This window comes from Poromitra crassiceps (genome assembly GCF_964638095.1).
Source record: "Poromitra crassiceps genome assembly, chromosome: 19".
Taxonomy (NCBI): Eukaryota; Metazoa; Chordata; class Actinopteri; order Beryciformes; family Melamphaidae; genus Poromitra; species Poromitra crassiceps.
In genome coordinates this window covers 4106096-4128071 of record NC_139646.1, presented here as the reverse complement: position 1 = coordinate 4128071, position 21976 = coordinate 4106096, and the positions used below count along the sequence as shown (strand labels likewise).

The window sequence follows — 21976 nt, the reverse complement described above, 5'->3', positions numbered from 1 at the left end:
AGGCAAGATTGTGCTAGATAAGTGCAATTATGTGATACATTGACGTAAACACTAATAATATAAATAGTATAGCATAGGTGACACAGAGATCTACTGTAGGATACAGACCTGCAGGCCTCTGAATTTATGAGGAGTACGGGGAAAAATACAAAACTGTGGGTCCCATGGTGGCTTTAATTTTCTAATTCAAAGCTGACAACATTCATGATTTATGAGAATCTAACAAAACGGATGCCTAAAGTCATGTCCATAAAGACTACACAGGTCTATAATGAACATAATTAACTTTCATTATGAATGAAATTGAACGAATAATTGAATGAATGCATTTCTTTTATTTATTTTTGAACAGGGACAGTGTACATTTTGAGACTAAAATATCAGATTATCAGATTATCTGCTTCAATGTGATGTTTATGATTCCTCATAGGAAGCTTAAACTTAAATTTCTCAATTTCTCATCATCTTCATTTGCTAGACACATGAAACAAACGCCATGATCATATAAATGCTTCCAAAATATTGGTTTTCCATCGATTCATATGTTTGAGTTTAAACATTATGGCCCCTATCGTTGCATCAGCCTTTAAACTGCGCTGAGCGCCCGGCAGCGCTGATCAGTGGGCGTGGACCAGCCCACTCGATATCTTGGTGTTGGTGCTACATGCAGCCTAAAGCATTACAACCACGCCTTTTAAGCGTAAAATTATGCACTGTCTGGTCATTGGGTAAGTGCAGTAAACGAAGCACATGCTTCACTTTTCAGCTCCAATTCCACGAGAAATCCAGTAAAACCAGACAAGCCAAGCGCTCTGCTCCCCCCCCCCCCTCCCTTCATCCCGTCTGTCTGTCTCCATATATAAGCTATTATTCCATATTATTATGCTTATCAAACCAATCTAACTGCAGTTTAAATACTGCAAGCATGTAAATACCCTACACTATAGCAAGATCAAAGTGAAAAGAATGTTCTAAACGCATCAGCTAGAAAAATATAGCCTATCCCTATATGATGAGATTAATTAGATTGGTGAAAGTTTGTCCAGAAAGATATCGTTTTCTCTCCCCTGCTGCAGAGGTAGGATGATGCACATAAATATAGCCTACATTATGTAAAGTCATTGCAGAAATGTGTTTTTATTGTAAAACTAAAATGTGAAGTAGAGCCAATTTATTGGAGCTGACATCACAGTAGGACATGACAGTAGAACCGCGTTACACTGTCACTCATCTAAATCACGTTAAATCTACAAGGGATATATATAGCCCCAATATGACATAGATGTTTCACATAGGGTGGTGTTCTATGTCATATTGGGTGATTTGGGTGGCCTGCTCACAGCTAAATGCGGTCTCGCTGAGTCCACTTCTAGTTGAGAGTTGATTTGACTTAAGTTAATGCCAGTGCTTTGCGTTCCCTGTTCTTTGCTTTCTTTGCTCTGGGTGCTGGCAGAAGAGTTATGCCTGATGAGCTTGCAGAAGGCTTTCCTGAAGGTCGGTGATCTTGCTGTGAAGAAGATGAATATCTGAAAACCCTGGAGAGTGAGCGGGAAGAAATTGGTTAGACCCACTCTTATTTTATTATTGCTGTCGTTCAGGGGTTCCCAAACTTTTCAGACCATACCACTATGCTAACCTGACACTGCTGCCAGAAGGGGGCGGTATGTACCAAACCAAATTTCCCAGGGACCACTTCCCTTTTTCTACCATGAAATAAAATTAGCTGATTTTAACCATGAAATAGCATACAATGATAATGTGTACAATAAGCACACTGCTGGAAAAGGAAAGGGAAAAAGCAAACAACTGTAATCGAAGGAATACAATGTATTGTTGTTAATGTAAACCAAATAAAAATTAAGTAAAAAAAAAAAAAGGCTATCAGAAAAACAAACATTTTCAAAGGGGTCCTCTTTTTCACAGAATAGAGAAAAATCCAGCACTCCAAATGTCCTTTCACAGGTGCCTGACTCAGCACAACGCTGAGGAAGGCCTGAGGAAGGCCTGAGGAAGGCCTGAGGAAGGCCTGAGGAAGGCCTGAGGAAGGCCTTTGGCTGAAACATTCGTTGCTGCTGCCCGGTTTGAGGAACTATTAAAACCTGTGAAGGGACATTTGGAGTGCTGGCTTTTTCTCTATTCTGTGAAAAAGAGGACCCCTTTGAAAATGTTTGTTTTTCTGACCTCGCCAAAATTTCGCTTAACTTGTTGCCACCTTCCTAGCATGACATGGTTGGCACCAAGTGATACCTTAGGTCTTCATACCAGAAACTTCACTCTGGCTTTAAAACTGAGCCCGCTACAGCCATAGATTTTTCTTTTAAGAATTGTGATATTTCCAGAATATCGCAAGGCCATTTAGCGTTTTATAAGTAATCAATCAAATCTTAAAATCAATTCTAAAACTAACCAGAAGCCAATGCGAGGTAAGTAACTTTGTACCACAAAGTGGCTGTGTTCTTGTAACCTACCTGTGTGGTGGTACAGAGGCAGAAGACAATGCTTAAGATGAGGTGGACCACTCCCTGCTCTTGGCTGGTACTGAGCACCATGTAGCCCAGTATCCAGGAAAGGCCCAGTAACACAGCCACTGAAAAACTATGGAGGAACTTCTTCCCCAAAGACGTCTGCTTTGTACTGCACAACAGAAAGAGTATAGGTGATTGGACGTTATTCTCTGGAGTCAAACATTGCAGATAAATACATGTAAAGGTTGATACTGTATGATGGCTGAATACTGAATGAAAAATACTAAAACTATGACTACATGACTACTAGCGACAGTTACTTACTGTGGCCTTCCTTTTTAATATTTATGTTCCCTCTAGCTTATATCATCAGAAGACAGCATGGATTATATCTATGCTGATGACACTCAAGTATATTTACTTGTAACCAAATTTGTGACACATTAATATAACTAGTGCAGTGCCCCTTCCCTTCCCACATCACCCATCCTCCCCCTGCAGCGCTTCCCCCCAATTGGACGAATTGCATGAAAGTCGAAAATGCACTTTCTCCAGTCCCCAGCAGTGCACACAGCATGTTTGAAGTCGATCAGACAAACGTTTCTCGAGACACATGAAAGCCATGTTCTGATTGGTCGAATTGCACAAAATTTGTCACTGCACATTCTGGGGTCCCCAGCAGCACCCCAGCAGTTTGAAGTCAATCGGACGAACGGTACTCAAAATAAACCATTGTTTGTGTTGCCAGTAGGTGGCGATATGAGCACGTTTACGAATTGCTGTTGTGGAGCAAAACTGGTTGTTAGCGCTGTCAATAATAATCATCATCATCATCATCATCATCATCATCATAATCAGACAGGTGAAACTCAGCAGCGAACTTGCTTGAGTGACATCACTGATGACATCATCACTGATGCGGTGACATCATCAGTGGGAAGCAGAGAAGGGATGCTGATGAAGTCACAATGGCTCTGTGAGTGTGAAGGCCTAAAAACAAAATACCGCTACACGCTCTGTGAGCGGAGAGTTGTGAAGGCAGGGGTGTTTAGTAGGGCGTGAGGTAGTTTAGGTGTGTGTGTGTGTGTGTGTGTGTGTGTGTGTGTGTGTGTGTGTGTGTGTGTGTGTGGTTGTGCGAGTGTGTGTTAGGGGTTTAGATTGTAAGTTGATTGTCTGATCCATACTGGGAGCAGAATGTGGCGTTAATGCTCCGATAAGCTGGATGCTCTCGCCGTAAGACGATGGGAAGAAGAGGAGGAAGAAGAAGAAGAATAGACCTAAGAGGACCAGAAGGGCAGGATGGAGACAGTGGGTGGATGAATCCAGAGGGAGGCGGTGAGGTAATGTGGCGGTTGCCAGCTGCCATAAAACACCAGCAAGAAGAAGACCCTCTGTGAGCAGATTTTCTTCTCCTTTTGCACCAGATTCATTCCAGACCCCTGAAAAGTGTTTTGGCAAATTTTGGAGGCGATTGGAGCCATGGCTAGGAAGATAAATGTGCTCAAACGAACGGATGGACAGACAGACATTTCGCAATTAATATAGTAAGTGCCTGTAGGCTATGCGATTAATTTGTCTGATACAGCACATTTTTTTTAATCTTTTGTGTAACTTCTGACTATAAACACTTGATTTGCTGTCTAAGATTGTGTGCATAACCTTGTGTCTAACTGGACTGTATGATCTTTTCCAGTTTAATAGGCTTAGGTCTAAATACAGTCAGTCTTCAGCTCATTGGAACACACGCATGCATAATGTTGGGTTGGCCAAGGGAAAAACAGTGGCCCTCCTTGTGTAGCAGTATAGCAGTATCTCTGCAAACTACGGCACACACCTTTGGCACGCAAAGGCTTCACCAATGGCACACTAGTGCAGAGTAGCAATAAGTGCGCAAGAGTGTGTAAGATCAAAATAAAATCCAACCATTTTTAAAAAATTAAAAATGGTTGCAGGAGTACAAAAGTTGCAGTTAAACTTTAAGCTCCAACATTACCTGTTTAGGTTGGGATTTGTTCTGCATGTCTTTATTGCAAAGAAACACAAGAGTACAGCATTGTAGATGAGGACCAGGCCAACTGGAAGAACGAACCCCCAAAACATTGGTTTCCTAAAGTCAAACCGCCCGTCGCTGTCCAGAGCTGCAAGCCAGCAACTTGAGGGTACAGAAATAAAATAGTGATAATACTGTACAATTAGTAAGAGTTCTATGATTCTGAGTGAGCGACACCAACATTTACAGCTGATGTTTTAAATCCTGAAACATTTTTCTCATATCAAACTCCACTGTAGCTGCTGGAAATATCTGGACATCACGTGATCTTTAAAATCACAAAGTGAAAAGGAAAAACATACCAACATCTATAATAAAGGCACAATAAAGTGCATAATATTTGCACTTTTAGCACTTTTAAGGCCCTTTTTGGCAATGCTTGATGTGTCCAAAGGTAAGAAGCTATTTGTTAGAACAGAAGAGACGAGTGCAGAGAGGCAAGAAAATACTGTCATTGACCCACAATTCCTCTTGTCTGTATCCCAAAGGCGCGTCGACCCTGTAGGTAGCTCCTAGTGTGATCGCCACGATAAGGGCTGGTACTCCTAAAATAACACAGCAAGGAAATCAAACAAAGTTACATGTGGCTTGAATTAAATATATAAAAAAAACAATTCTTATATTCTCTAAATAAAATAAGCAACTTGAAGTTGGAGCATGTTTCACACACATGAACACCAAAGTGTGTGAAGCTTCAACAAGCTACTTTTTAAATAAACAAGCTATAAAGTATCAGTTTGTTTTCATGCGTGTTACATTGTACTACTGTATGCTCTGTATTCTGTCAAGGGAAGCAATAAACCAAGAAACAACCCCATGAGTCTTGCTCACCTTGTCAACCATTCCAAATACTGCGACCCAACAAACCCACTCTTTATTAAATGAAATACCCTTAAATTTGAAGATTTAGTTGAGCTCAGAACCTCCATTATACTTTACAAGGCACATAATAACCGTCTTCCCAACTGCATTCAGAAATTGTTTTCACCCCGAGTCAGCCGGTACGAACTAAGGGGAACCTGCATGTTCAAACAAATGAGAGTAAGAACAAACTTTAAAAGTAGATGCATCTCTGTCAAAGGTGTACAACTATGGAATAGTCTCTGCGATGAGTTAAAATTGTGCAATTCTATATGTAAATTCAAAAAAATGTTTAAACTAAGAGTACTTAAAGGGATAGTTCGGTTTGTTTGAAGTGGGGTCCTATCAGCTAGTCAGATACACTAACTTAATTAGGTACAGTGTTCTTGAAGCGGAGCGCAGCGTCGAACGAGATCCGGCACCCAGAGCAGCAGCATCACCAGCTTTTTCTCTCTAAGTCCTGGGGGTCAACAACTAAACAAAAAAACGTAATTTACCCACCTAAAACAACGCCCACCTAAACAAATCGATATCCGTGTACATGCACGCTCTATTTTGACAATTTTCAGCGCTTTACTTTTCCGCAAAACAGCAGTTTCATTCGGCACTGCTTTTTCTCCCAACCGTACAACTACCGTATTCCTCCGCTAAAAGCCAGCACACAGCCGCAGCACTGGATTACTCCGCAGTTATTTGGGGGTAGGCTATTTTATTTCTCCCGGTTTGAAGACACAACAAATAGAATACACGGACGAAAATATGAGTGATTTTGATAGCGAGGATGATATGCCATTCACCTTGGTGACAAGAGGATATAATTATGAACCAGAGAGAATACAGAAGAGGAACTTTTGCAGAGAGTGAAGTGAACAGGCAGAGAGATGCGCCTCCTGTTTAAATGCCTGGGTGCCCTGGCTGCAGACCTTTTTCACCATTCCCAGGATAAATTGTGGAAAACATCCCAGACCAGAGAGGCCAGGTGACTTGTTGTCTCTAAAGTAAGTCAGTGTTTTATCTCTCTTCTAAGCCTTCCTGTTTTGTAAACCGCGGCTCTGTGCTCTGTGCTGGCTTTTAGCGGAGGAATACAGTAGTTGTACGGTTGGGAGAAAAAGCAGTGCCGAATGAAACTGCTGTTTTGCGGAAAAGTAAAGCGCTGAAAATGGTCAAAATAGAGCGTGCATGTACACGGATGTCGATTTGTTTAGGTGGGCGTTATTTTAGGTGTTTTAGGTGGCTAAATTACATTTTAGTTGTTGACCCCCCGTACTTACAGAGAAAAGGCTGGTTTGGCTGCTGCGCTGAGTGCGCGGTCTCGTTCCACAATGCGCACTCACTCCTGAACACTGTACCTAATTAAGTTAGTGTATCTCACTAGCTGATAGGACCCCACTTCAAACAAACCAAACTATCCCTTTAACAAATACAAAACCCTAGTACAATCAAGTACTTAAAAGCTATCATTAGGGCTTCTAAGCTCTATTGAAAACTTTCCTTCTCGCTGTCAACTGATTCTTGCAACTATCTTATTTTTTGTTTTTGATTTTTGATGTAATGAAATGTAAAAAAGGGTAGGCATTCATAAGCTGCGGCTTCAGCCTACACCTTTTCGGTCTCCTATATGTAAACGCACATTATTACTGTAATGCATTTATGTGAAATTGACAAACTGACTGAAATAAATTATTTACTTACTTACTTACTAAATTATTTACTTACTTACCTTCACAGTATTCACTTTTCAATGCAGCTTTTATATACAGTATAACAGTTACTTGAAACAAGGGGAATTGCCAACATTCTTGTTTCAGTTTCAGTTTATTTGTACACTAGTTGATATGACAAAACAATAAAATGTAATTAATTGTGCTGAAGAAGAAAGAGTTATAGTTTATAGTTATAGTTTTTATGCCTCCGCCGGCGATAGCCAGGCCGGAGGCATTATGGTTTTGGGATGTCGAAACCATAAAAGTTGTCCGAAACCATAAAAGTCTGATGTTCGTTATCGCGATATCTCAGGAACACCTTGATGGAATTTCTTCAAATTTGCCTCAAACTTCCACTTCTACTCAAGGAGGAACTGATTAGATTTTGGTGGTCAAAGGTCAAAGTTCAAGGTCACTGTGACCTCACGACCTCTAATTTTATGCTCATTAATGCGATATATCTCAAGGTCACTTCAAGGTCACTGTGACCTCACAAATATGCATTTTCTTGCTCGTTAACGCGATATCTCAGGAATGCCTTGATGGAATTTTGGTTCATTTGGCTCAAAAGTCCACTTGGACTCGAGGATGAACTGATTACATTTTGGTGGTCAAAGGTCAAGGTCACTGTGACCTCACAAACGCCATTTTCAAGCTCGGTAATGCCATATCTCAGTAACGCCTTGACGGAATTTCTGCACAAGTCTGGACAGACGGATGTCGTTCTAGTTTGAAAACGGAATAATGATCTGCCATTGTGGCTCCTGAGGTTGAGGAATAAACTACCAGTACTTGATTGTATCTCTACAACAATCAGTTTTTTATGCATTAATGCATCTCTGTTGAGAATGCAAAAATTAAAAGCATTCATTTCACACAGAAACACATTATTATCAAAAGAAAAACACACAAATTGATTGTTTTCTGCGGTACCACTGTGCGCTTAAACTTCAATCCTTTCAAATATTTGAATGTTGAATCTCTTACCCCATCCAATCGTAATGCTGAGGGGGGTGAAGGCAGGTGGAAGACTCCGGCGTATTTTGTGGATGAGAAGCATCAACTGCGTGCCGAACACAGCGTTCCACACAAAGGTCGCCAGCAGGAAGAAGTGGAGAAGAGCCGTCACTGCCGTGCAGGGTCCCTCATCTGGCTCAACATGGACGTCTGAATCAGGGATGGTGGTCTGGGTGTTGGTGGCTTCCACCTGGGTGCTGCTGGCTTCATTTGGGTTGTTGACTCCAGAGAGGAAGATGATGCTGAAGGCCAGCAGACTGATGCAGATACTCACCAGCACAATAGTGGAGTTCTGGTTTCGAGCTTTTCCTTGAAAACTAAAGAAGATGAAAAGCAATCCTTAAAGGCTATTTCTGTTTACTTTGAACCTGGCTCTTATTTAGCTATCATTTAGCATCATAAAGATTGTCTTTATGTCTTGAACATTTTGTAACTTGCTTTACTGTAGTGAGCTTTACGTAGCTCCATTTTGTCAGGAACGCTGCTGTCTACTACACACCCAAAATGTCCAAAATGGCAAAAAAGGTGTCACGGTGGCTCATTCTCACGACAGATAGCCTATAACTTCAATAAATACCATCATTCCATAGGAATTCAGAAAACACAATTTAAACACACAGAATGACACGTCAGAGGGAGGGAAGGAGACTGGTGAAGGTATGAAGTGCGAACACACACACTCTCCACGGCATAGAGACGTCATTACGCACACGTTTTATCTGTTGTTTACATCAAGATTATGCCGCTCAGATATGGCTCATAGATAGACCAGCATAATATTATGTTTTATAATAAACATTGAAAATAATCACAGTCACACAGTTATTCTACCCTTTATCTAGAGCAAGGCATTACAATAAAATATAACTTTTGTGTTATAAATTGGATATTTAAAACATTCATTTTTGGCTATGGCCACTAGGGGGTTCTGTGCACCCCCTGAACCAACCATAGGAACCAACGCAAACTTCACCCATGGGGGTATGTCTCGCCATGCTGTCAGTGTCTATAGTGCCCAGGTGGGCTATCGCTTGAAAAGGGCCTTTGTGTGTGGAGTTTGCATGCTCTCCCCATGCTCGCCTCAACATGAACCTTCCCACTAAAAACATGCAGAGTTTGGCATAACACTGGTTGGTTCATACAATCACACGGGAACCATGTCGTAAGATGATTTCTGCCTTCAGATCTGCTCTGGTTTCTACACTTGTTTGAGAAATGAGGGCCATTTTGTGCAGATCCAGCGTTGTGCAACACCAGGCAGGCAGTGACACAATCTAATCACATTTGTGCATGTGGAGGAAAAGAAGGTGTGTCCTGTCTTACCTTTCCGTAATGCGGTGAATGATTGTTATTGTCAAGCCAATGATAGAGAAAGATAGTCCAATGATGGAGATATAGCTCAGGGCTTCTGCATATTTGTAATTCTCCCTGAATATCTGTTGGAGAAACAAACCCAGAGGACAGAATCAAACAGTGATTTCTCTACACATTAATGTTTCTTTTGTATTTGTCAAAATCCTATTTTTCATCACAAGCTAAATTCAGGTCAGGCAGGCAGGCAGGCAGACAGTCAGTCAGTCAGTCAGTCAGTCAGGTAATGCTTAGTCCACATCTTCTGCTGTCCTGCAAACCTTAATGGTAACGGCTTCCGATAAGGAAGCGATCGGGGAGATGGAGGGCTGGAGATGAGAGGGTCACTAATACGGCAGGACGGAGACGATCTCCTCCACCAGAAGAATGGAGGAGGAGAGGAGAGAAGAATGATTGTGGTCATGGATGAGTGGAGGAAGAAGGAGAAAAAGTCCCAGGTTCCAGATTCCAAAGAGTCACCATTTGAAAGGTGTTTGAGAAGAGAGGCCGAGAGGCGAAATGTTTGAGGAAGGGATGAAGACTGGAATCTCGTTGAGGTGGGACTTTACTTTGGGGGGTGCAGTGAACCTCCATTTCCCTGACCGCTTCCTTATTGGGAGCGGTGCTTGTAAGATGTGCAGGGCAGACATGTCCGCACCTCGACACTGCACCTTCGACAACTTGCCGACATTTTTAATAGTTCAAATTTGGCTGGGTGGTTAACACGTTCACTGCCGTGGACGAGATATCTCGTCAAGCAGAAACCAACGCTTGACTGCCGTGGACGAGATATCTCGTCAAAAAAAAAAAAAAAAAAATTGACGGTGGGACATGGATCAAACCCTTTTACATCTCCTAGAAAAATATGGGAGCTATTGAATGTGTTTAACCTATTTTACCGACCCACTAAGTGGCGACAGTGCTCTCCAGACGAGAGAAAGCCAAGCAAAGACAGCAGCGTGAGGAAGCCATTCTCATGAAAATGGATTGGCGAAAACGCTTTCGCTTTCGCGCTGGGAGCTGGCGGTGGGGGATTGCAAATTTGCATAATAGATTACGGGTGGAACACACTTTGAAACACCGGCAGAAAGCCCAGAATCGCACGCAGCTTCATTCCAGCTGAGCTCACAACCGAAAACGAACGAGCCCCATCCAGACTCGCCCAAAGAGCGGCCGCCAGCAGCCAGGCAGCACAGACAGCAGAAACTCACTTGTGACACGCCCGCTGCAGAGCCACGGAGGGAGGAGGAGAACACACATGGAGGGAGGAGTTTGAAGGAGAGGGGGGTGGGGGTGGTGTTATGGAGGAAATTACTGTTCAGAACGTTTAGATGTCTGATGTGTTACTGATGCCAAAAATAAATGGTTAAAGTGACTGTTCTATCGAATTTCACAAAAAGGCATTTATCTCAACTTTCCTTTTCAGATGCTGAAACCATGCTGTATTCAACTGCTAATGCCTACATAACTACTAACTCTACAAACTAACTCTTTTAGACAGAGAAAGCACACATTCTATTAGTTCTTTTGAGATATTTTGTGTTCACAAATTCCTAGCAGAAAATAATCCTCGGCTCTTGAAAGATGAGCCAGAATCCTCAAAAAAACCCTTGGCAGAAGCTACCTACAGTAAAAAAAAACTGTTGGCAGTGAATGTGTTAATAACACGTTTCTGTGGAGTGACAAACTCAGAACACATTTATTTTTGTTTCAGACGGACTTCACTTTTTTCCCCGTTACCAGCATTCCAATATTAAAACAAAATCATATTTCTCAGTTTATGGTTGTCCTATCTGTAACAGGGTTTTTTTTAAAGAAAAAAGAAAACAAAAACAAAAACATTTTAACCTCATTTTGAAAGACATTGCCACAATAGAGCCACAGCACTTTACCATGAGTGCAGCGAAGTTAGTGGTGTGGTTACAGAAACATCGTGGAACTCCACCCACTGCGTTGCCCTTGGTGCAGCCATGAGTGCTCCAGTCACCCAGGCTGTAGTCCCAGAACACACAGGCGTAGTCATACAGCTTTGCATTGGTGTTGATCTAAAACATCAACAACAACAATAAATAAATGTTGTCGAGTTCTGCAACATAAGCGCTTTACAATCAGTAGATAGTCTACATTCACCCATTCATACACCGATGGCGGCAGGCTGCCACGCAGGGTGCCTACACACCATCGGGAGCAAGGAGGGTTAAGTGTCTTGCCCAAGGACACAGCGACAGCAGCTGGGAGGGAGCGGGGATCGAACCGCCAACCCTTGCATCATTGGCCGACCCGCTCTACCTCCTGAGCTAAAGCCGCCCCAAGATCAAGTCAAGGATACCATGGCTCAGACATTTGAGATGAAACTCACTGATACAACTTTCAATGAAAACTTCATGGTACTAGTAAACTCCACGCTGTCTTTGCCACTATCAAATTGTTTGCCTCCATAAGATCCCACCATCCCTCTTCAAATTTGTGTAATGCTAATAACGTACAGTACAGGTATTTCACATTTATGAATTTGAAAACACTACTGTGATGGTATCTGCCCATACATCACGCTAAACCTGACGGCAAGTTATATGAACGAGCAGTGTACAGACCAGGTCAAGGCCGTAAACGTTGGTAAGGCTCAGATGATGTACAAATGTAAAATGATGTAAAATATACAAATTGTCATGATGTAAATGTGCTGACAGCTTAGTTATCTTACTGTGGGTGTGAACAGCATTTCCACATGTTGTGGCACCACAGCACGGTCGTGACCTTTGACACTGGCCGACAGGACCCTGATGGAGGTGGACTTCTGTCTCCTGTAGAGCCGGGACCTGAAGAAACCATCGTTCTGGTAGAGAACAAAACCCACGGAGATGTTTGATGGCTTTCGCTGTCCAGCCACAGCATCTTCAGATGCAAGAAATCAGACAGAGAGAAAGAAAGGTAAATGATTATTAGTACAGTAGTATTTGTAGTAGTAAGTAATAGTAGTGATAGTTGATGTTGTAGCTGTAGTGGTGGTGGTTGTCATAATATTGCAAGCAGATTCCTGAGCTGCATTTGGTGTCATTCTGAATGATGTTTGAAGGTTTTCAAAACAAAACAATTACCAAATGGTGGACACCATTATTTTTTTTAATGTGGAAGTTATGCTAGAGCCCAAATTGTTCATGATCAGATACAGTACACATGTGTACAAAGTTTCACAACACTTTGACTGAAGGTTCATTCACACCGACCTATTAAAGTTTTTCGCTGGCATCGAGTTTACATACAAAGTCAATGCAAAGGAGCGATTGAGCGTATATTCGCCCGGGAGAAAAATCGATGGGCGTCTGAGCGACAGAGACAGAGCGAAAATTTGCTCGTCGCCCGAGATGAAATATCCCAACTCGAGCGAAATTTCACTGCCAACAGTCGCTTGCTGCTTAACGCTGATTGGCTGCCGTAACCCCGGAGTATTTATTAATTCTTGCATCGGGGGATTAAACGCAAACAACACCACTGTGGGTGTTGTTTGCGTTTTCATCCTGTCTAACGTTAGAGCTGTGTGCTGCTGGTTTCTGTCTAACGTTAGAGCTGTGTGCTGCTTGTTTCTGTCTAACGTTAGAGCTCTGTGCTGCTGGTTTCTGTCTAACGTTAGAGCTGTGTGCTGCTGGTTTCTGTCTAACGTTAGAGCTGTGTGCTGCTGGTTTCTGTCTAACGTTAGAGCTGTGTGCTGCTGGTTTCTGTCTAATGTTAGAGCTGTGTGCTGCTTGTTTCTGTCTAATGTTAGAGCTGTGTGCTGCTTGTTTCTGTCTAATGTTAGAGCTGTGTGCTGCTGGTTTCTGTCTAACATTAGAGCTGTGCTGCTTGTTTCTGTCTAACATTAGAGCTGTGTGCTGCTTGTTTCTGTCTAACATTAGAGCTGTGATGCTTGTTTCTGTCTAACATTAGAGATGTGTGCTGCTTGTTTCTGTCTAACGTTAGAGCTGTGCTGCTTGTTTCTTGACAGTGAAGATCTCTCTCGTTTCTCAAGCTTTGAAGATATCAAAAACATCTTTAAACCTGCCAAACTTGGGCTGTTGAAAGATGTAGTTTCCTCGAATGGGCTTGAGTTGCATGAGGTCGCCTCATTGCTACATGATGCACGTGGTCCTGAACTGAATTTACCCTTGTTAAAGTCTGAAATGTATTTTTTGCAGTGTGAGGATGGTTTGTGCAATGTGGATGAGAAAGTTGTGACTTTTTCGACTTGAAAATAGAGGGAAAACTCACCGGGGGGGAATCGTATGTATACCAGGACGTCGGCTACGGACCCAGTTTCCACCACAATTTCTGAAGTATTGGTGTTGAGCTGAATTCGGTCTGCCACGAAACTGCAAGTAGATCCTAAACATTGGGAATCAGAATTAGTATTATTATTACCATAACCTTTATTTATATTACATTACTAGGGGTGACCCCGAATAGTCGATGATTCAACACTTTATTCTAAGGAGCCTGATTCGACGGCCAATCTCACAGTCGAATCGTGTGGTTATGAAACCAGGATTATTCCATTCTGGCTATATGGGGGCTGGATGTTAGATTTTCCATAGAAGTCCTTGGTTTCTCCAAATAAATCATGATATATAGCCTATTTTGGAAGGTATTTATAAATATCTGTCTATTAATACCGTAAAACATAAATCAGCCGGGTAGTCTGACAATTTCAAGCACACAGGATAGTTAAATGGCTTTTAAGGATAGTTTGTTAGGGTAAGTTAGTTAAGTACATACAAGTGCCTGGGCGGCGAGTAGGTGGCGATATTTGACAATTTAGCAGGACCCCAGTCAAACTTTATTTAACGTTAGTTTTGTTGGGAAAGCTGAGCTTTGGATGAACTTTTGCTCCACCTGCAGCAGGGGGGAAAGGCTGACTGGAGGAGAGGAGACTCCTAGTAAATTAAAATGCTATTCACCTAAGTTTTTCTATATATATTCTGTGTGCACTGAAGTCACAATGTTATATTAGGAGCATGGATTGAATTATATAATTGAAATGCAGTATGTTGACAAATGAAGGATTTTTCAGTAGCATGATGAAACATGGAAAGTTGAAAAAGCATAATGTACTGACTGAGGATTGTGAAGATGTGACAATCGATGACTAACTGAGTTTAATGCTGCTTTTAAAGTGTGGTAAATGTAATCTTGGCTGTATATTACATGTGAAATGTTTAAAGATGGGCTAGGGTGAGGAGTAGTGTGATATCATGGGCTGATTAGAATTTAACTGCGTACATCAGCGCACACACAAACATGATGGCTGAATCATCATAGATGGGCAGGGATGATATCATGCAGATAGACAGTGTTGCCTCCAATTAGAGGTTAGGTCTCCGTGACCCAGCAAAACATAGTCACGCTCTCGATAAGACCAAAGGAGCGGACCTCACAGCTCTTTGCTCTCCTGCCCAGGCAGGGAGCCAGACGGGAGAACCGTCACTTAGATGGAATTGTCTCGGCTCCACCAGGGAATGTGAAGACGCAGACAGGCTCTCATTTATCTATCGCAGGGATAATAGCCTAAGTTAGGGAGAAAACGAAAACGAAAAAGCCAAGACCCAGTGGCTCCAATGACTACAGGCCGGTAGCTTTGACGTCCCACATCATGAAGACCCTGGAGAAACTCGTCCTGGAGCAGCTCAGGCCTATGGTCAAACCATCCCTTGACCCCCTCCAGTTCGCCTACCAGCCCCGACTGGGAGTGGAGGATGCGGTCATCTACCTTACCAACCGCGCCTACGCCCACCTTGACAACCCGGCCAGCACTGTGAGAGTCATGTTCTTTGACTTCTCCAGTGCTTTCAACACCATCAGGCCGGCTCTACTGGGTGAGAAGCTGACAGCGATGCGAGTGGATGCCCCCCTGGTGGCCTGGATTGTGGACTACCTGTCTGGCAGACCACAGTATGTGCGCCTGAAGAACTGTGTGTCAGACAGAGTGGTCAGCAATACGGGAGCACCACAGGGGACGGTCTTCTCTCCCTTCTTCTTCACCATCTACACTATGGACTTCACCTACCAGACAGAGTCTTGCCACCTTCAGAAGTTCTCTGATGACTCTGCGATAGTGGGATGTATCAAAGATGGTGACGATGACGAGTATCGGGATGTGGTGGCCAACTTTGTCACATGGTGTGAGCTGAACCACCTGCAGCTCAACGTGTCAAAGACAAAGGAGCTGGTGGTGGACCTGAGGAGGGTCAAGGCTCCGGTGACCCCTGTCTCAATCCACGGGGTCAGTGTTGACATAGTGGAGGATTACAAGTACCTTGGAGTGTACATTGACAATAAACTAGACTGGGCTAAGAACTCTGATGCACTCTACAAGAAGGGGCAAAGCCGTCTCTACTTTCTGAGACGGCTGAGGTCCTTCAACGTCTGCCGAACCATGCTGAGGATGTTCTACGAGTCGGTAGTGGCTAGTGCCATGCTATTGTGTGCTGGGGCAGCAGGCTGAAGGCAGCGGATGCCAACAGACTCAACAAACTGATCCGTAAGGCCAGGGACATTGTGGGGCTGGACCTGGGCTCTCTGACTGCGGTGTCAGAGAAGAGAACGTTGTCCAGGCTACGCTCCATCATGAACAATGACTCGCACCCACTCCACGACGTGCTAGTCAAACACAGGAGTACGTTCAGTGAGAGACTGTTTCCACCTAGATGCAATACGGAGAGGCACAGGAAATCATTCCTGTCTGTGGCCATTGGTCTATTTAATGCCTCTCTTAAAAGAGCACCTCGGAGACGCTCAGTCTCCCTGAGACTGAGCCAGCCGATAGGTTAACTGTGCCTGGCTGAGCCACATGTAACGTATAGGGCAAGCCGACAATATAAATCACGTGCAATAGGTGCAATATGTCATGTGCAATATGTCAGGTGCAATAATGATAATGTCCTTCATGTCCTTCATGTCTGTTTTGACTTAATGCCATCAGGAAAGCGCTTTAGACAGCCTGCCTGCAAAACAAACAGAAGGAAGTTTGGTTTTGTTCCAGAGGCCATTCGACTGGTGAACAGCCACAGTACAAGAAATGGTCAGTTTATCTAGACTAAGTCTGTACCTTGACCTTTTGATTTGAACCCTTGAACAAGTCTAATATGCACTTGGATTGTATTGACTGAATTTAATTTGTATTGATCTGACACCTATATTCCTTTGTGGTGTTGGATACATTGTAATCAGGGATCTTGCTTTATCAGTGCCATTTATTGTATTTATTGTCTTGTTTTTTGTATTGTTTTTGGATGTGTACAAAGTACAGCTTGTTTGCAGTATTCATGCCTTAAATTGCCCCTTGCGGGACTAATAAAGTTTTTTGAATTGAATTGAATTAATTGACACGCAATGTATACTATACTTACTCTACGTATTTGTATTTTGCAACTTAGACATTCTACTTATTTTTTGCTTTTTGCTTCTATCGCATTTACTAGTTATTTATGCTATGTTGTGTTTTTCTGCTTATTTGCTTAATATTGCATTGACTACGGTTTATTTTTATTTTATTTTATTTTATGCTATGTGTGTTCTGTGAGCGAGCTACTGTAACTTGTCCCAATTTCCCCCCGGGGATCATTAAAGTCTTTCTGATTCTGATTCTGATTCTGAAAAGACTCGTTATCAAACGAGGTGAAACTGAATGGTAGGGTGAATTACAAAATAGACAGACAGGTTCTTATTAGTCAGCAATCACAGGGAAATAGCAAATAGATAGGAAAACAATGAAATGTCATTTAAGCCAAGAGTGATGCTTAAATAGGGAATGTATAATGAACACCATGTTGAAAAATAAGGTAATGTATATTGGACAATGATGTCATGTGTGTTGGACAAAATGTACTGGACAATGATTTGTATGCTTAATGAGGAAAAGTGTAAACTTATATAAAACCTATAAAACCCCAGGATTTTTATTTATTTATTTTTCTTCTTCAAAACATTTTTGAGAAGGGTCCACAAATCCTATAAGGTAGGGTTAAGAGGCATGATTTTGGGTTCAGCTAGCCTCCTCCATGCATGTAGAAAGGACAGAATGATCTCGGGCTTCAGCTCATTCGCAAAATATGTAGCCTACTGGGTGATTCTACTATATAGGTTAGTCAATTCTTTCACCCTGGAGGGAAAAAGTGCCGTCAGGCCACCTGTATCGGTAGACTGCCCACCCGATGCTCGGGGAGGAGGGGATAGAGGTCCTAGATTAAGACTTGGAGGTATACAAAGGATTAACATGTTGTTACTCATCGGGGAACTTACATGCATGCCTTTGCTCTGGGTATTTCTAGTCATATGGGATAGCCTCTATTAGGTAGAGATCCGCTGGTTATCACGATTTCTCACCTCCGTGATTTATGAGTGCTCCGATGACGCTATTCTAACTCTCAGGGGAGGGGTCATAGGTCAGAGGTCGCTCGCGAATCATCACAGTTTTCATTGTGAATTAGAAAATGGCCGGGGGGCCACTCTGCACCCTATCGCGGGCCGCATCTGGCCCCCGGGCTGCAAGTTGATTATTACTGCATTACATCATTTAGCTGACGCTTTTGTCCAAAGCACTTACAATAGTACATTTTGTCAACAGTACAGTAGTTAAACTAACTGCATCACAGGCTTCTTCACCTAAGACTTTCACAAGGAATAAGTAGCATTTGTTGATTTTGAAGTGTAAGAAGGTTAGTTCGGGAAGCGTTACTTCAAGAAGGGTCCAGGTGTAAGGGGCGTAGTGGAGGGTCAATGCAAGAAAACACGGTTTACCCACCTCTTTGAAATGAGGCAAAGACTTTACTCACCTACAGCATTTTGAGATCAACTGTATCAATCAATGAGGGGAAACAAGGTGGGTAAACTACTCACCTTGGATAGTTTCCCCTCCTGTATTTACCACTACTCCCCTGGGTGTAACACCTAACCCCACATATTTATAAACAGGGAAATTGATGGAGCATGCACATTCTTTTCCATTTTGAGAGACTTAAGTGTGATGTGATTGGCTGCTATAGGACAGTTAGCTCACCTTTGAACGAAGTGAACTGGACTCCCTGTGTGTTTTCAGCAGGGATTTGGGCCGACTGGATGACCAGGTTGGGCTGGACCACCTGAGACTGAGATGTGTTCAGATCCACACTTTGCTTCACAGAGAGCTGCTCCAGCGTCACTGTGAGGCTGGGCGCGGGAATAGTGGACACATGCATAAGACACATAATACAGGCGCACACAGACATGGCGTGGTCTTTATCACAAAATTACAACATGTAATGTTTGAATTATTGCCTACTAAATGTCTGCACAGGCCTGAAATTTAAAGTGGTGTTGAACTTTGGCCTATCTTATATAGTGACAAGTCATGGGTGGAGCGCCAATCACCTGCCATTCAGATTGACGCTGCTCTGAGCAGCTTTTAGCATAAGGTGAGAACCCTCGTTATCACTCGTAAAACCTGGGTTGTTGCACAACCCTAACGTTTTATCTAGTGGGCAAGCCCACCCCCTTTCCTCTGATGACGCAGAAGTGAATTGAAAAGCTGTAGTTCCTCGAATGGCCACTAGGAATCGGGGGCAGTAGGCATTCCCCCATGTTAAATGCCTGACTTTGTAAAAGGATTAAACATCTTTCCAGTGAGGGGCAAAACATGGTTTTGGTCTATATAGCTAATTTCACCTTTTCTTAACATCTTTAGGGGGGTCATTCTTTATATAACTCGCCCGTTTGGAGTCAAATAGATGATAGAAAAGGGGGTGATTGACAGATCGCCTGTCCAGTGACAGCAGGCGGAGCTGCGGCTCTGGGGAAACTCTCATCTCACATGAGGTGCGGAAGGACTCAACACATTCCCTCCCACTCTGCTGATGAAAAATCAAGATGGTGACGGCCAACGTTTGAACTCCGCCAGGGAGAAGAAATTTTATGGGATAACTGCATCCATATTATTTATCTCTATGGTTTTATCACGGATAAAGATTTGCAAACCAAGATACTACCAAAGTTCAACATCATTTTAAACCCTAGCCTAGCTCAACTCGTACCTGTGATTTTCAAGCACAGGCGGTACACTGGAATCCAGCAACTGGCTGACTGTAGCTATTGCTGCCACCCTAACTCTCTGTAACACAACCATTAGCATAGGAGGATAGATCAGAACAGATAGAAAGAACTGTCTCATAAAAATACAGTTGAAGAGTTCATTTCCAAACCAATATCAGCTTAAAAAACTATTACTTGATCAAGTCGGCATCTCTGATGGTGTTACATGATATGTTGCAATAGCGCCACCATCGGGTCGACATTGCATGGGGGTCTGGCCTTACCTTAGTAGTGGGGGGCCATAGGAACCCACCTGCCGAATGTGGTTCCTCTGGGGCTCATGGTTTCTGAGGTGCACATACTTTTAGTGGAGAAAAATAATCCTAACAAATACAATAGGGTTCCATCACCATGGTAGCCTGGGAACCTGACGAATCTGCAAGCTCAATCTTTATTTGCTCTGGCAGATGGATTTGCATTTGCGAATTGGTCTGGCGATGTCAGGCTAGCAGTAGGAGTTTTCAGGCTAGGAGTTAGCCGCTCTTGAACCCCTAATAATGTGCAGGTGTCTGCCCCTTGTTTGATGCAGTGGTGGAAGAGGTGTTTCATACCTGTGTGGCGTTAGGAGACAGGAGGAGTGTGTTGGCGATCTCGACTGCAGCGATGACGTCTTCTGCCATCAGTTTATCAGGTCTGGAGGTCAGGATTTGAGTGCTGGCCGCTAACATCTCTAAATCAGCAGCTGGGCTGGTAAGCTGAGAGATGAACGATATTTGTTTTATTTAGAGATGTGCAAAAATTACCCTTCTTAACAAGTGATGTATTCTCATATTGAATCTTAAAATCACATTTTCCTTAAAACCTAAAAAAGATATTTGCTTTTGCCAGTAGATGGCCATTAACAGTACAGGTTAAGCAAGATGGTATTTGAGGTTTTAAGGGAGGAGAGCCTGTGTTCTCACAGCTTGTTGTATGTTCCTGAGCGTCAGGTCACACTGGAGAACTTGTAGCTCATCGAAACTCTGTAATCCTCTCTGGTTTGAACATCTTGCTGAGGCCTTCGGTGTGCCAGCTAGACAGGAAGGTGACGTGTTGGACACAAAGACATGCCAATGAATCATCAATATGGGTAAAAGAACCTGATATTCTAAACAAATCATCATTTCAGCAGAGAAGATCTGAAAAGTAAAACTATTTATGGATAGATAGATTATAGGTAGATTAACAGGTGAATGAATGGATAAGTGGATAGACAAATAGATAGACAGATAGACAGACAGATAGATAGATAGATAGATAGATAGATAGATAGATAGATAGATAGATAGATAGATAGATAGATAGATAGATAGATAGATAGATAGATAGATAGATAGATAAGTGGAAGGAATCTCTTGCGCTACAGCCCGTCCACAAAGGGAGGTCGGTGCTCTCAGAGGAGGACAGAATACTAGAAACAAACAAACAAAACTTAATAAGGTGCAAAGACTAAAGTTTTGATGTGAGCAGCGTCTTCTTCAGAGTCAGAGGGTTAGGGTTAGACTCTAACTCTAGAGGGTCTGACTCGAAGAAGCCGCTGCTCGCGTCGAAACGTTCGTTTTTGCACCGTATTAAATTTTGTTTGCCAGTGATTTTGTGTGCTCCAGTCACTTTACCTGTTTCTAGATAGATAAGTGGGTAGGTGGGTAGGTAGGTAAATAGATGGTAGATCTTCTGTATATACAGTAGATGGATAGTAGCTATAGCCTACAGTGTCATGGTTGAGATAAACTTGCCACTATTTGTTCCTTTAGGACAAACTTCCTCAGCATATCCAAACAAGCCGATAGGGGTGAGTGGGAAGTTGAATCCGTTGATTTCTTTTGCTTGGCAGAAATTTTCTAAGAGAAAAAGGCATGTTTAATTAAAAGATTAAAGGTACACTATGCAACTTTTGGAAATGCTTTAGATTACTTACAGGGTAAGTACAGGGTAACAAAATCTGAACTTACAGGGTAAGTAGGGTAACAAAATCTGAATTTACAGGGTAAGTAGGGTAACAAAATCTGAATTTACAGGGTAAGTAGGGTAACAAAATCTGAATTTACATGGTAAGTAGGGTAACAAAATCTGAATTTACAGGGTAAGTACAGGGTAACAAAATCTGAACTTACAGGGTAAGTAGGGTAACAAAATCTGAATTTACAGGGTAAGTAGGGTAACAAAATCTGAATTTACAGGGTAAGTAGGGTAACAAAATCTGAATTTACAAGGTAAGTAGGGTAACAACATCTGAATTTATGGAATGAGGGGGTAATAAATGGGGACTTATAAAGAACTTATACGTACCTATTTTTGTAACTACCGGGTACCTATTCTGTTATAATACCATAGCTATTTTTTACCTACAGTATTCTGTTGTTACAGGGTACGTATGACCTGTGAGAAATAATAATTTAAATGTAATTTCAATTTAGGAGAACCTATACTGTAGTTATTCCGTAACTATCGGGTGC

General features: G+C 42.5%; 1 protein-coding gene across 1 annotated transcript; it reads right to left on the bottom strand.

Annotated features, from left to right (window-relative positions):
• Positions 1-907: 907 nt before the first annotated feature.
• LOC310793486 (adhesion G-protein coupled receptor G7-like) lies at positions 908-20536 on the bottom strand. The gene is made up of 13 exons (XM_083655288.1): positions 20444-20536; positions 20093-20236; positions 19484-19560; positions 18475-18623; positions 13692-13805; positions 12151-12341; positions 11339-11491; positions 9420-9532; positions 8067-8413; positions 4979-5060; positions 4459-4617; positions 2469-2634; positions 908-1535 (listed from the first exon to the last, which is right to left on the bottom strand). Exons 2-13 carry the CDS (start codon positions 20207-20209, stop codon positions 1305-1307), a joined length of 1899 nt encoding a protein of 632 aa, XP_083511414.1. The 5' UTR covers positions 20210-20236; positions 20444-20536; the 3' UTR covers positions 908-1304.
• Positions 20537-21976: the final 1440 nt, after the last annotated feature.

Excerpts from the sequence above, each read along its gene's own strand:
- LOC310793486 (XM_083655288.1), bottom strand. The coding sequence starts at position 20,209 with ATGTTAGCGGCCAGCACTCAAATCCTGACCTCCAGACCTGATAAACTG. Across the intron at positions 11,492-12,150 it reads AAATGCTGTTCACACCCACA|ATCAACACCAATGCAAAGCT; the intron begins GTAAGATAACTA and ends TTGATGTTTTAG. Across the intron at positions 1,536-2,468 it reads GCCTCTGTACCACCACACAG|GGTTTTCAGATATTCATCTT; the intron begins GTAGGTTACAAG and ends CTCACTCTCCAG.